Genomic DNA, 14,146 nt, shown 5'->3' with positions numbered 1-14,146 from the left:
TCCCATCACAAGCCATTGAGCATATTTACCGCTAATAGTCAAAGACCAATTAATTGCCAAAATTAGGCTATCCCATTATACCATCCCCCCCATAAACTTATCAAGCTTAGTCTTGAAGCCAGATAGGTCTTTTGCCCCCACAACTCCCCTTGGAAGGCTGTTCCAGAATTTCACTCCTCTGATGGTTAGAAACCTTCATCTAATTTCAAGTCTAAACTTCCTGATGGTCAGTTTATATCCATTTGTTCTTGTGTCCACATTGGTACTGAGCTTAAATAATTCCTCTCCCTCCCTGGTATATATTCCTCTGATATATTTATAGAGGGCAATCATATCTCCCTTCAGCCTTCTTTTGGTTAGGCTAAACAAGCCAAGCTCTTTGAGTCTCCTTTCATAAGACAGGTTTTCCATTCCTCGGATCATCCTAGTAGCCCTTCTCTGAACCTGTTCCAGTTTCAATTCATCCTTCTTAAACATGGGAGACCAGAATTGCACACAGTATTCCAGATGAGGTCTCACCAGTGCCTTATATAACGGTACTAACACCTCCTTATCTCTACTGGAAATACCTTGCCTGATGCATTCCAAGACCGCATAACTAATTTCTGTTTCCAAAGACTGAATTCATGAAGTAGTAGATTGAGGTGCTGAATTAAGAAATATGCTTAGGTTGACAAAAACAATGAGGAGTCCTTGTGGCACCTGAGAGACTAACAAATTTATTTGGGCATAAGCTTTCGTGAGTTAAAACCCACTTCATCAGTTTCATGGAGTGGAACATGCAGTAGGGATGTATAAATACACAGCATATGAAAAGATGGGAGTTGCCTTACCAAGTGGGGGGTCAGTGCTAATGAGCCAATTCAATTAAGTTGGAAATGGTTCTATTCTCAACAGTTGGGGTGGAAATCACTTTTGTAGTGCTAATGAGGCCAATGTAAACAAGGTGGCCCATTTCAAACAGTTGAGAAGAAGGTGGGAGTATCAGCAGGGGGAAATTAGTTTTTATAGTGACCCATCCACGCTTAGTGACATTTGTCATTTATTTCCAGATCTTTCTGCAAAATCTGTGAAAACCATTGGCCTTCTGATCAGTTCACAAGCTAGTTTCCTCAGTTCAAATCCCAGTTGCCATGGCATAATAACAAATGCTGGGCAAATATCTCAAAATATTTTCCACTTCAGTTGTATAAATCAAATATTTTTGCACTCCTAAAATGCGCAGAATGTTTTTAGCATTTTCTTTTTCTACCTTGTTACCCCTTTAAAAACAAAACAAAAAACTGTTGCTATTTTTAAAAAAAATGTGAATATTCACTCCGATAAAAAATTGAATTCACTTTACCTGGTTTGTCTTTGCTCCTCTTTTGGATTCCCTGTCCATTAATATGAATATCCTAGTGAATGAATTTCTTGGCAGGGAAAGTGTCAGAAAAAAACTTCAAGTAAATATTGGGAAATATTTGCAGATAGTGAGTTTTATACTCAAAACCATGAGTATTCATGCCATGGACCTATTTCTTGGCTGTCTGTTCAGCCACCAAGAAACAAAAAAATGCAACCTGATTTTGTGTCCCATCTAAACTAATCTATAGAACCATCTTTGTAGTTACTGGGGCTTCATGCACACTCAGGAGCCCACCCACTCAGTTATTTAAATCAGGTCCTATTTGTTGAGCTCTAATTGTTATGGAAATCTTGGTCATTGCCCTCCTCTATTTATCCGCTGTGTTCAAACTCTTATCACTGGGCTGTAAGAGCAAGAGGGAGGAGGAAAAGTGTCTCTTGGAGGACTATCTTTCTCCCTTTAAAGATGCTTCCTCAGTTTGTTTCTTGCTCTTTCTTCCCATCCACAAATTTCTCTGACTTACCTTTGGCGTGTTTAGGGTGCCAAGATCAAAGGATTGTTAAGACTGAATGTTAACTGGGGGTGGGCTATCCAGCAAACTCTCAACCTTTGACTACCCTCATAATATGTGCCCACTGGATAAAGTGAGGAATCATTTCTAAGGGACTGGTCAAAGTGAGCAGCCTTATCTTTGTGTGTGTTGTATTCATCTGAATGTATTAAAGTAGGGCAGGAAATGATTCAGCAGTCCTGGATGAAATCTTAGGTGTCGACACTCTCCATTTAATTTGCACGCTATAATTACAAGCTGTAAAAATAGCAGATGCATTCTAAAGGTGATCATTAAAGTGTTTAGAACATCAAAGGAACAAATGAGATGACATTTCTATATGAAAACTGTAGTGCTTAATTAGTGGTCTCCTGAATATTTTTTTCTTTAATTTAGCCACTCAGCAAAAACTGACAGCAAAAGTTTGTAATGTATAGTTGTGCCTGTTTGTTAGGGAAGCAAAGAGACTTTTTAATAACCTTTTTTAGTTCTTTTATTGAGAAGAAAAGGCAACAATCAGTCTGCAAAGAAATCAAATTAATTGGTGTTCTCCACATATTTGAACTGGCATAATTCATTCTAAACTGTTTCCTGCTAAACCCAAGTTTATCGTTTTTCAGATAACAGTAAATATGGCAGAGTAGTTGATTCGGAAAGTTATTCTCTGGCACTGTCATCTTTTTTTCAGCATTAAAAAAACAGAAATGTGTAGGTGGAGAATATCTTCATGAGTCTTGCAAAACAAATAGCAAGCCAGTAAAGGATTTGAAATCCAGGCCATTTTTTCCTATTTGTGTCACAGTGGTGCAGTGAGTTCCCAGCTGAGATTCGGGTGCTGTTATGCAAACACATAGTAAGAGATGGTTCCTTTCCTGAAGATCTCACAACCTAAATAGACAAGGCAGACAAAAGGCAAGAGGGGAAATAATGGCAGAGATGTAAAGTGACTTGGTGCTGCAACTGACCAGTTGTGTGACCTTCATCAGCTTTTGGTGTCATTGGATATCAAGAGGAAAGCGATTTGACCATTTAGGCATTAGTCTGAGAAGAGCACGTAGAAGGGATACTGAGGGGGCAAGAGAGGTTAGAAAGGCAAAATGCTGCTTAGTGAAGTGTTAGCAGAATAAATTTCTTAGCTACACAAAATCCTGGAGTTCTTTGCTTCCTTCATAACATCTGTTCTAGTGAAAAACAACATGTGCAGGGCTAAAAGGTTTGCATTCTTGCCACTTTTTACTCTCAGCTCTTCAAAGGGTAATTTCTTCCAGCTCATGTTCTTTACAAGGAATGCAGTAACTTTAATCTGTTACTTGGGATTTCTCAACAACAAAAAAAAAGGTGGAGGGGGTGTTTCCAGCAAGCAACCCCCAGGCCACATCTGGCTCTGTTATCTCCCTTCTGGCTCCCAGTCTGCCCCTAAGGGATTGTAAATCCAACTTCTTTTATGAGCTTTCCCCTCTCATTTGAGTGACTAGCTGCTTTGTTTTATGATAAGGATTTTTCTGTTTGCATCCAGCAATGATAGCTGGTCTCTGGGAGATCTTTTTAAACTTTAGTGTAATCACTTCCTCTTTAGAGCTTCCAGTCCCACACTGCTAGCTATATATAGACAAAAGATGTAATCATATGACTGAATAGGAAAATGTATTTTATGTTAGCCAGAAAAAAAAAAAAGATAGGGGAAAGTGTATAAAAAGGCTTGAACTAAATTCACTCAATGAGAATAAATATAGCCTGCATTCTAGAACTGTCAGATAAACTGCATTGACAGCATCCACAGTTACATAACATCTGATCAATTACTTACACTACCATGTTAATGCACTGCTAGAGGCAAACTAATAGATGGAGCTTGTTTAGGGCCAGAGTCTGTCGTTTGTGCTCAGAGGGAAATCAGCGAGACTACTTGGAGAGCGATGTTCTACTTAGTGTGAGTAAAGATGGCAGAATTTGGCCCTTCGGCAGTAATTGTACCACGCAAATTTGCAAATGTGGATATCATTGCAGGGGAGTTACAGAGTCAACCTCACTCTTTTTTTTCCTAGCTCAATGACTATTCATTGACATTCATAATGACCTAATAGTCATTGGGTCAGAGAAAGCGAACGGTTGTGTATCCTAGAGGTTAGGGCATTCACCTAGCACGTGGGAGACCTAAGTTCAAATCCCTTCTTCACATCAGGCAGAGAGGGAAATTGAACCTTCGTCTCCCACCTCCCAGGGGAGTGCCCTAACGTCTGCGCTAAAGGTGATAAGGGAGGCTACATCCTGCTGCTCCTTCCCCCCATCCCTAGCATCTGAGTCTTCCAAGGGTAATTTGGGGGAAAGACTGAGCTGTCTATCATATGTACTTATATGGTCAACAGTGTAGTATATCTCAGTGCCTCTCAATTATTCATATGTTGTCCCTGCAATACCCCTGTGAGGTAGGGGAGTACTATCCTTCCATTTTACGAATGGGAAACTGAGGCAGAGCGCAACTAAATAACTTGCCCAAGGTGTCACAAAATGTCAGTGGCAGATCAGGAAACTGAAACCAGGTTTCCAGAGTCCCAGTCCACAAATGTAACCACCAGGTCATCCATCTTCCATTTCCTTTTAATAAGTAGGCATGTCATCTGTCACTCTCTACTTCAGAGGCACAAAAGTGCACAATCCTGGAGCCTTATCCAACCAAATTCCCTTTCTTCTCTGTGTTGGTTATTTAATCCTCATATGTGGCTTTCCCTCATCATTTTTCCAGTATTTGAAAGTAGTAATCATGCACACAGTTAAAAGCCAAGTGTACAAATAAATAAATAAACTTTCTCCTTCAGCTAGAGTGATCAAATCACCAGGATAAAGGCCAGGTTAAACCAGATCCATAGTGCTGACTTAAACTGAATGGAGGGAAAAGATGTTTTATTTTTTTTATGGCAATACTAGCCTCTGTGCTACAATAGACAGCCTTCCAATTGCTTAGCTGGAGAAATGGATCTGTGGCTATAAAACTTCACGGGACAGATCTGCTATGCCCCTCTAAGGAGTCTTGATTTAAGTAGTTTCAAAATAGCATTTCTATAGAGGATAAGAAAGTCACAGTCGTGTAAGGGTCAGCATTGTCTACAGACCTAAGCAAGTGCATTCTCATCTTGATTTGGAATCCCTCTGTGGCTTTGGCCAAGTCACCTAATTTTCCCGTCTGTAAAATGGGGTTAATAACTACATCACAGTAGCGATGACTATTAAACAGCTGCTTGAAAAGAATTATAGACTAGTTCAGTCAGTGCTCATTTGGAATTAGAGTGTGTATGTGGTGGGGAAGACCTTAAATGTACAGTGTGAGGAGACCCGGTGAGAATGATGGGATGAGGAACAAAAGATGAGACTAAGGGGAGAACAAGGGGGTGGAGAGAAAAGTATGAATATGAATTGGGAAGAAAAGAGACTGGGAAAGGAAGATGCTGCATTTCAGAGAAAGAGAATAGCAGGGAGAAAAATAATGTAGAATGAGCTGTGGAACAGGAGGAAATAAAAAAGAATAAAGAGATCTAGGGAGGGAATGAGCAAGAGCAGTGATTTTTTTTAACTTTATGATGTTTCTAAAGCTGTGAGCTTGTGAGGAAAGGGGTGATATTTTGAGCGCTTGCGTTACAATAATATTGCTGTTTATTCTGTGATACACAGTGAAATGCAGGAAAAGGGGAAAAAATATTTAAAATTCAAACAAAGTGCAAAAACCTCCCAGTTTAGACCTTCACTTTTTTTTTTTCCCTCGCCTCGGTGTTACAATACAGGCCTCAATGTAAGCTGGTGGTTCTCCATTCCTCTGGCAACAGGGTGGCCTGGTGGCAGACTGAAGATTTATGGGGATGCAAAGAAACATTTACACAGTCGTTCCACAAAATCCTCTGCTTCGTGATGTGATCACAGGAGATTGGAGTGAAACTGTTTTGTAGCCTAATGTCTAAATGCTAAGGCCAACACTGATTTCCCTTTGGTCATATGTTAAAGGCGAACACAGGCAGCAAAAGTCAATCATGTAAAAATGGTGTTCTAAGCATCCCAATCAGCAGAATGAAATAGCAGTGTGGAAATGGGCATCTATCAAGCATCCACTTCATGCCCTGCTTTCTGTCAAGACAGCTCCTCTCCTCTCCTCTCCTCTCCTCTCCATATAATTACTAAATGAGTGGCAATGCTGCAGCCATGAGCACTCTCCCAGTCCCTGATGATGAGATAGTGATGTCCCTGATGATGAGATAGTGATTAGGGCACTCGCTCCTCCTTTCGAGGAAAGATCAAGTGGGCATGGGAGTTAAGCAATGGGAAACATCCCCACATGCTAAGGTCAGGAGTTAGTCTCCTCTTTGCAGAGCCTTTGGTATAAACTGAGCATCTAGTAGGGCTTGGCTGGAAGTCTATTGTAGGGAGTATTGTAGCACCTACTCCCAACAATAGACAATCAACGCTTGAGGCTGATGCCCTGCTCCTCCCCCTCAAGCTTTCTCATTCCTATATTTGAACAGGTCACGGTCCCTTACTGCACGCTCCATCAATGTACAATAGACATGCTTGCTGCTGTGTGGGAACCTAATTGGTGTTTATAAAATATGCTTGGACTCAGTGTTCGCTATTATGGCCCCAGTTCAGGAAAGCATTCTTGAACAGGGATACTTTTTTGAATTGGGCCTATATAGTTCATAGGTTGTCCCGAAATATAGTCAAAGTGTTACATGGGTGTCATAGCCATCCTTTTTTTGGTGGGCGGGGGGAGAGGCACTCCTCATTTTCCTTTAACATCATTATTCTTTCGCTAGATTTACTGCATGCATTTAATTTCGGTTTAGGCAGTAAACAATAAGGTGAAGAAATGCAAAAGCAATTTTTCCAGCTAAAAATCTTACTTTTAGAATTGAAACTTTGGGGGTGGGGATGGTAACGTGGGTGATTTCACTTTGATGTCTCTCCCCCCCACCCCGAGAATCTTAAATAAATAGTGAAAATATTGAAATACATTTCTAATGTTTATGAGTTGACGTGTTGCCAAAGTGTTCCCACCCGTTTGCATCTGCTGCAGTATTTACACCCTTTCCTAAACCACGTTTGCATACAATGTGGGGTGCGGAGAAGGGGCCATTGGCAGCAGCAGACTCACTTGTGGTGGCATTGTGGCCTACGACCATTTGAAGGCTGTTTATGTGCAAACTGAGCTTAACAGACAGCCATTGAACATTTGAGCTAGGCCGGGGCCTTCTGGGTAATCAGTGGCACAGATCATCAGCAGATGTCCCATAGAAGATGGTGGCCAGCCATGGATTATTTTATTTTTTTTAATTGAGGCTTAGGGCTTTAACCCTAATTTTGGAACGTTGACTTGGTTGTGTAACAATCAGTTTTGGAATGTTTTTATCCCTTTGACAAAGCCTTGCATTTTAGTATTTTGAATGAGTTGGAACACACAGCAGCTTTTGTGCTGCCTTGAAGACATTTAGTCTCTTCTGAAGCTCAAAACACTAAAATGTTATGACTTTGCAAGGATAAGAAACACTTATTTTATCATGCCAGGTCTTATTTAGGCCAAAATGGTAACAAGAAAAGAGTAGACAGTCAAAGCTTAGGGGTGCAAATCAGTGAGCTTTCAAAGTGTTTGTAAAAACTCTTAGAGCACTCAATAAAATACAATAAAAAGTAATAGACTCACTGGAAACTCAGCAGAAGCCTAATGCACAAGTGTGGCTCTTGATGAGAGTTGATCAACTCTCTAACAAAGGGCAGCAGTTCAGATTCCATTAGAATCTTTCACAATAGAAGGTTCAGTGCAGCAAATTACTTTGAGCTCTAGGATTGTTTTCTTTTGTGAAGAGGACTTCAAGGCTGACTCAGAGGGAAGAAATATAGGCTAATATCTCATCTGGGATATTGTTAAAAGTTCACCCTGAGAGACAACGTGCACTACTATATCTCTAGCTGGGTTGGCAGAAGGATTGAGTTGACTATATGCCAGAGACTCTTTTCAATCCATTTTTTCCCAGCAGGGATGCTATCATGGGGTGAAAATCAACATGTGTAATGTGCATACACCTCAGGTAGACATCATCCTTGTAGTTGTTAGCAGTATATTTCTGGAGTTGTAATATACATGGGACTAAACTACTGTATGTTAGGAATACACAGTAGGTTTTTTTGTTCAAATTTCCATAACTTTGTACTGAATGTTTTCAAATGTTTCTGTATCAAGATGTACAGAACAGAGGAATAACAGTAGTTGGACATCGTCTGATCCTCTTGAATATTAGTAATTAGTAGTTTTACCTCTTGAATATTCGTAATTTTTAAATCTTTACACGGTAGTTTTAAGCAAGTGCCATTTGATCCTTTTAGACTTTATCTACACTACAGCTTAAGTCGGCATAACTTATGTCACTCGGGGGGTGAATAAATCATAAGCCTAGACAGCACTATGTTGGTGGGAGAAGCTTCTGCAGCAGTGCTGCTGTAAACTCTAGTGTAGCCGTGCACTTAAATACACAAACATGTAGTTTGTAGGATCAGGGTCTGCGTTATTTAACAAAATGCTTGCATTGGTGAGTAATCCCAAGGATTTTGGTGTGGTTACTTACGGTTGTAGGTACTTCTCCTGGTAGTAGGTGTATGTGAAATTGGGCCCATAGTTTCCAGAAAATTTCATGACAAAAACCTCTACTTGCACTGTGAGTTTTCAGAGCTGGTGGGGTGATATTGAGGTTAAGTAAAGTTTAGCATTCTTCCAAGTACATTTGTAGAAGAAATATCTCATTTGATAGTATTATTTGTAAGTAATTTCAAAACAGCCTGCTTGCTTGAAATGCTACCTTAACGTAAAGCATAAAAGCTCATACAATTACTCTGTTCTTGAAAACTCTATCAGAGTGCCCGTCTTAAGTTCAGAAAGTTAACTCAAGAGAGTCTAACATCATCCAAAAATAGTCATTACTGTAAGATCCAGGATTTTTTTAAATTCCAAGTTATATAGTCATCTCCTACTGCAGCCAATACTGTAGTGTATCCAGGTAATCAGTAGAACAAACCTAGACTTGTCATAAATCAATAAAAATGTGGATTATGTCTTTAGAGCATGGTGGGGGAATTATGTAAACTATAGCTCTAATATTTTCAGGAGTGTTTCAGATTATTTTCAAAAGATCATTTGGTGATGGGAGAAAACTGTTAAAACATTTATTTCACTCTGTATGTTTTAAAATATTATTAGTTACCCAACTCCGCTAGGCCAGGAATTCACCGTTGGATATTTCAGAAACAAAGTAAATGAATGTTGGAAAGTATCTGATAACATAAGCATTGTTTTGGGTTATTCAGTGAGGAAACCTTTAAAGTATTTTTTCCAGCATTTGCACGATAAACCAAAAGCTGCATTTTTAAATAGTGTATAGCTTACAAAGTCAATAATTTTGTTGCACTTCCAGTGCCTGAACCGACAGTACATACATGATGGATTCTTCTCATTCCAGGACGAAGTTTAATGGGTGATGCATCAGAAGTACAAAAGGCTCAATTCTCTCAACAGGCCATGCTGAACAAAGGGCTTAGTAAATCTATGGGATTCCTGTCCATCAGAGGAGCAAAAGGCGAGGAAGATTTTTTCCAAAGCATATCCTCAGATTACTACTCTGGACGTGAAGATGCTTGCTGTCCTTATCGGTGTAGAACTGATGACTTGGGGGGGAAAAGTAACGTTGGAGCAGACAGTGCTCCCAAACGGAAGGTTTGGGCTTCCTCCACAGACTTGCTGTGTACAACTAACAAAGCACCTGAGACAGACCATTCTCCAGAGTCTCACAGACACAACAATCACTATGAGACAGTTACAGTACGGACTTCAACTACCACTAGGAACAAGGAAGCAAGATATTCTGATGGAAGCATAGCACTGGATGTCTTCGGCCCTCAAAAACTGGAACAAGTGCGCCTGGTGCCAGAGTCATCAACCTCTGCAGCACTATCGTGTGCCTTTGACAGGATCAGAGAGAGACAGAAGAAATTGCAGGCTCTGAGGGAAGCCATGAATGTAGAAGGTGAGTGGGGTTTTCTATATTTTGTTGGTGAGGTTGGTGGGGGTTACTTTATGCAGAGGCGTCCTCCATTTGATTAAGTTAATATCTCTATAGCACCTCTTGGAGGAGGTGGGATTTTGCTTTTCTTCAGTTTTTAAGTAAATGACAAAGCAATTAGAATGGCTACTGCCAGTGCGGAAGTAGGGATAGAGCTACTGCTATACTGGATCAGACCAATCGCCCATTTAAGCGAGTATCCTGTTTGACATTACCCCACAACAGATGCTTCAGATGAAATTGCAGGAAGCCCTGTAGTAGACAATTATGGAGTAACTTTCCTCCAGGGAAAGCGTCTTCCTAACTCTCAATAATGAGAAGTTGGTTTATACCCTGAAGCAGAAGGGATTACACCTCTTCCAACCTTCTTGGTTGATTGGTTGGTTGTATATTAATAACTTCAGATGATCTTGTTAACCTTTTTTGAATCTTGCTAAGAGGTTGGCTCAATGGTATTGAGTGGCAGTGAGACCCATGGGCTAACTGAGCATTTATATGAAAAACATTTTCTTTTATTGGCTCTGTAGACATGATACTTGTCATCAAATCATCTGTATGTGAAACCCCACAGGTGTGGCTGCAATATTTTGTTTTAAAAACTTGCTAGTGTTTTCATGGGTTTAGTTGTGTAAGTAAGGGACAAATAGTAATGGTAAGGGACAAATTCTGACCTTGAATCGACAGCATGCTTTGCTGAATAGCTTGTAAACTCACCTAATGCACAAGACAGAATAGCTATATTTATTTTTATATAAATAGCTATACTTACTTGATAGATACACCTCTAACCTGATATAATGCAGTCTGATATAACGCGAATTCGGATATAACGCAGGAAAGCAGTGCTCCGGGGGATGGGGCTGCTTTATCTTGTTATATCCGAATTCGTGTTACCGCAGGAGGTTCCTCTGCACCCGCCCGTTACTTGCTGTGGCGCGTCCCGGGGCCCCCTTGCCCCAGCTTACCTCCGCCTCCTCTCACGAGCGTGCCGCAGCTCCGCTTCTCCTCCCTCCCAGGCATGCCACACCAATCAGCTGTTTGGCGCGGCAAGCCTGGGAGGGAGGAGAAGCAGAGCTGTGGCGCGCTCATGGGAGGAGGCGGAGGTGAGCTGGGGCGGGGGAGCCGCAGCAAGTAAGGGGGGGTGCAGAGGAACCACTCCCCTCTCCAGCTCATCTCCGCCTCCTCCCCTGAGCACGCTGCTGCCGCTCCGCTTCTCCGCCTCCCCCTCTTCCAGGCTTGCTGGGCCAAACAGCTGATTGGCACGGCAAGCCTGGAAGGAAGGGAGGGAGGGAGAAGCGGAGCAGCAGCTGCGCGCTCAGGGAGGAGGCGGAGGCAGAGTGGAGGTGAGCTGGGGCGGGGAGCGGTTCCTCTCCCTACCCTGATATAACGCAGCTTCACCTATAACACGATGAGATTTTTTTGGCGCCTGAGGACCGCGTTATATCGGAGTAGAGGTGTAGATACAAAGATTTCACTGCTAGGTTACTGGTTTGAATCAGACTGTGAAGGTCTGTAGTGTTGAAAAGTCATTGTGGTCTGGCTGCTGTAAGACTGCTTGTGTGAAATGGCTGTTTCAGTCCAGGTTCTGGTGGGCGTGTCTAAGGCCTTATTTCAGGGACGCATCCCCATTTAGACAAGATGGTTATGCACCTTTCTGAAGTGTGGCTTAAATCACAAAGATTGCTTATCGGCACCTCTTCTGGCCATCTCAGTAGAGATTTAGGATTGAACGGCGTAGAGATCAAACTATCTTCTTAGCATTGGTTCTTGCCTGTCAGTGATGAGGCATGTTAGGGATGGTGTGGGAAAGCTTGAAATGCCCCGCTCATCCTATCAAGTTAACATCTTTGATAAATGCTACATTTTTAAACCAATAGAATGAAAGTGGGTGAAAATAGATACCTGGAGATAACCACTGTGTACCTGGAATTAGACTCTGTCCCACTAGAAATGCATATACTAAGGTAGTAAGTGAAGGCTTTTGTCATTTAAGGATCTTAATTTAAGAAGACTGTATCACCTCTTATTTCTGTCTAGAAAAGTACAAAAATTATAGTATATAAAATAAAAAGCATCAGTCCTTTCTAAGCTGTGCCATCTGGTTACATTATTTTTTCAGGGTTTGTCATGTTGAAACAAAGGGCTTTTTTTCCTTTAAACACACTCACTTCCTTAATTTTGAAATGTCACTATCCCTGGCAATATTATTTGAAAACTTTTAAAGCCAGACTACACTAATCTGACTAATATATGAATTAATTTAACTATCAATCTTTGAACATATGCAGTTTATGAAACCAAAGAGCAGGCCACTCCCTGTAAAGAAAATAATAAATTGTCCACCCTTTAAGAGCTCTCAGCTTTGTGCATGTTAATCTTGCACAACAATAAAACCGAAGACAGACAATCCAACTGATGAGCAAGAATTTATCATTCCCATTCAGACAGTTTGGTGATTCTGAAGAAAACCTTATAGGTCCATGACCTGAAAACTATTGAGATGATTCCAATGTATGAAACTACTAGATTCCTGTAAGGAAAGGGTGAAAGTGCAGTTAGGGATAACAGATACGCTGGCTTCCTATTCAATGCTGTTGAATGACAAATTTACTTTGAGAGGGTGTAGACAATAATTAATGACTCATTTACCATCATTATGAATTCACAATAGCTATTTGATAGAACAGGTTGTAAGACAGTTTCCAGCAAAGGCCTGACTTGTGACATGCATGTTTTACATTCCACTTTAAAAGAATTGTGAAATAAACATCATTAGGCATTGATTTATCACACATAGTCCCTTGGCCAAAGGAAAGCTTTACTTTTGGGTGTAGCGGAATTTTTAGAGAAGTCATTTTGAGAAACAAGTCTTCAATAATATGGCTTTTCATTTTTTTTGCTGTTCTGGTTTTTGTGTATGTCTGTTATTCACAAATTACTGGATTAAAATCTTGTTTTAAATATGAATTCTCAATAAAACCTACTCTCCATTGGTTTTTGGTGAGGAATATCTTTTATCAAGTTGGAGTGTGAAGGGTTTTTAGAGGCACACTTCATCTGCGTTTATAACTTGCATGAGAAGTCTGTTGAATGTTACACACTCCTTTCTGACTTATTTTGTATGAAGCAAACATTTCATAAAATATGAACTATGTCTACCTCTTTTCATTTCCTGTGTTCCTCTTTTACTCTCCACATTTCTTACTATAACATACTGTATCTTGCCTGTTGTTAAAATAGGTTAGACCCTTAAAGTGTATGACAAGAGTTTAGGGGTTGGAGAGAGAGAGTGCTGGATTTGTGTCTTTTACTTGCTTACTCTGTCGAAGAGGTGTACATAATCGCGTGCAAGTAAGTTATATAGTACACTACCATTGTTAACCACTTTTGAAATCTCTCTTTGCTAGGCAGATGCTTTACATCTTTCAAATATGGTGGTAATATTTTGAAGTGCACTTGGAATAGGTACATGAACCTAAATGCAGGTGCAGCTTTTTGAGGTAGTTCTGGGGCAGTGCATAAGTGAAGATACTGATCCACTGGGAAGCTCAGGTAGAATGTATTATCCATCCTTTGGAAGCAGATAGCAATGGCTTAGGTCAGCACCTCATAGATGGCTGTCTGACTCTTTCCCATGGAACATCACACAGCTGACAGGTAGGAGGCTGATCTCAGGTTAGGAAGGAACTGCCCAGAAAGAAGAAAGCATGAGAGGATCCAGAGAAAGGGAGTGCAGTGTCCTCTCTCCTTCCCAGATCATCACATCTTCACACCTGGCCCAGAGTGACCTGAAGGAAGGGGGTGCTGGAAAATGATGATGTTCCACCTTTAGAGAAAGAGGTTATGGGGAGGAAAGGGTATCTCAATAAATGAGGGCATTTAGCACAAAGGAACAGATCCTTGATGCTGGCCAAAAGGTAGAACTATAGTGCTGTAGGAAGACGTGTGTTACAGGGGCCTGGCTGGGAAGAAGTGTCTATTTGCAAGACCTGTTTTGGGGGGGATTTGAAATGTTTGGGGGAATATGCAGGTCAATAAATCTCTGCTTTTCTTTTTTTTCTTTTGTCTCAAATTACAAAAAGGCATTAGATCTTAGTGTAGACTAAACTGTGCTGAATATAATTTTCTTTTTGCATCACAAAGGAACTTTAAGACGAC

At 40.7% G+C, this 14,146-nt stretch overlaps 1 protein-coding gene across 8 annotated transcripts in view; it reads left to right on the top strand.

Moving 5' to 3' along the window:
• Positions 1–14,146, top strand: part of PTPN13 (protein tyrosine phosphatase non-receptor type 13) — a 146,742-nt gene that overhangs the window by 48,214 nt on the left and 84,382 nt on the right. For all 8 annotated transcript variants that reach the window (XM_034771548.1, XM_034771553.1, XM_034771554.1 and 5 more), the window contains exon 6: positions 9,389–9,952. In XM_034771548.1, the coding sequence (XP_034627439.1) occupies positions 9,389–9,952 (564 nt within the window). The remainder of the gene's footprint in view (positions 1–9,388; positions 9,953–14,146) is intronic.

Source organism: Trachemys scripta, chromosome 5 (assembly GCF_013100865.1).
Source record: "Trachemys scripta elegans isolate TJP31775 chromosome 5, CAS_Tse_1.0, whole genome shotgun sequence".
Classification (NCBI taxonomy): Eukaryota; Metazoa; Chordata; order Testudines; family Emydidae; genus Trachemys; species Trachemys scripta.
The sequence above is the reverse complement of the archived record's forward strand: the minus strand, read 5'-3'. Positions and strand labels throughout refer to the sequence as shown.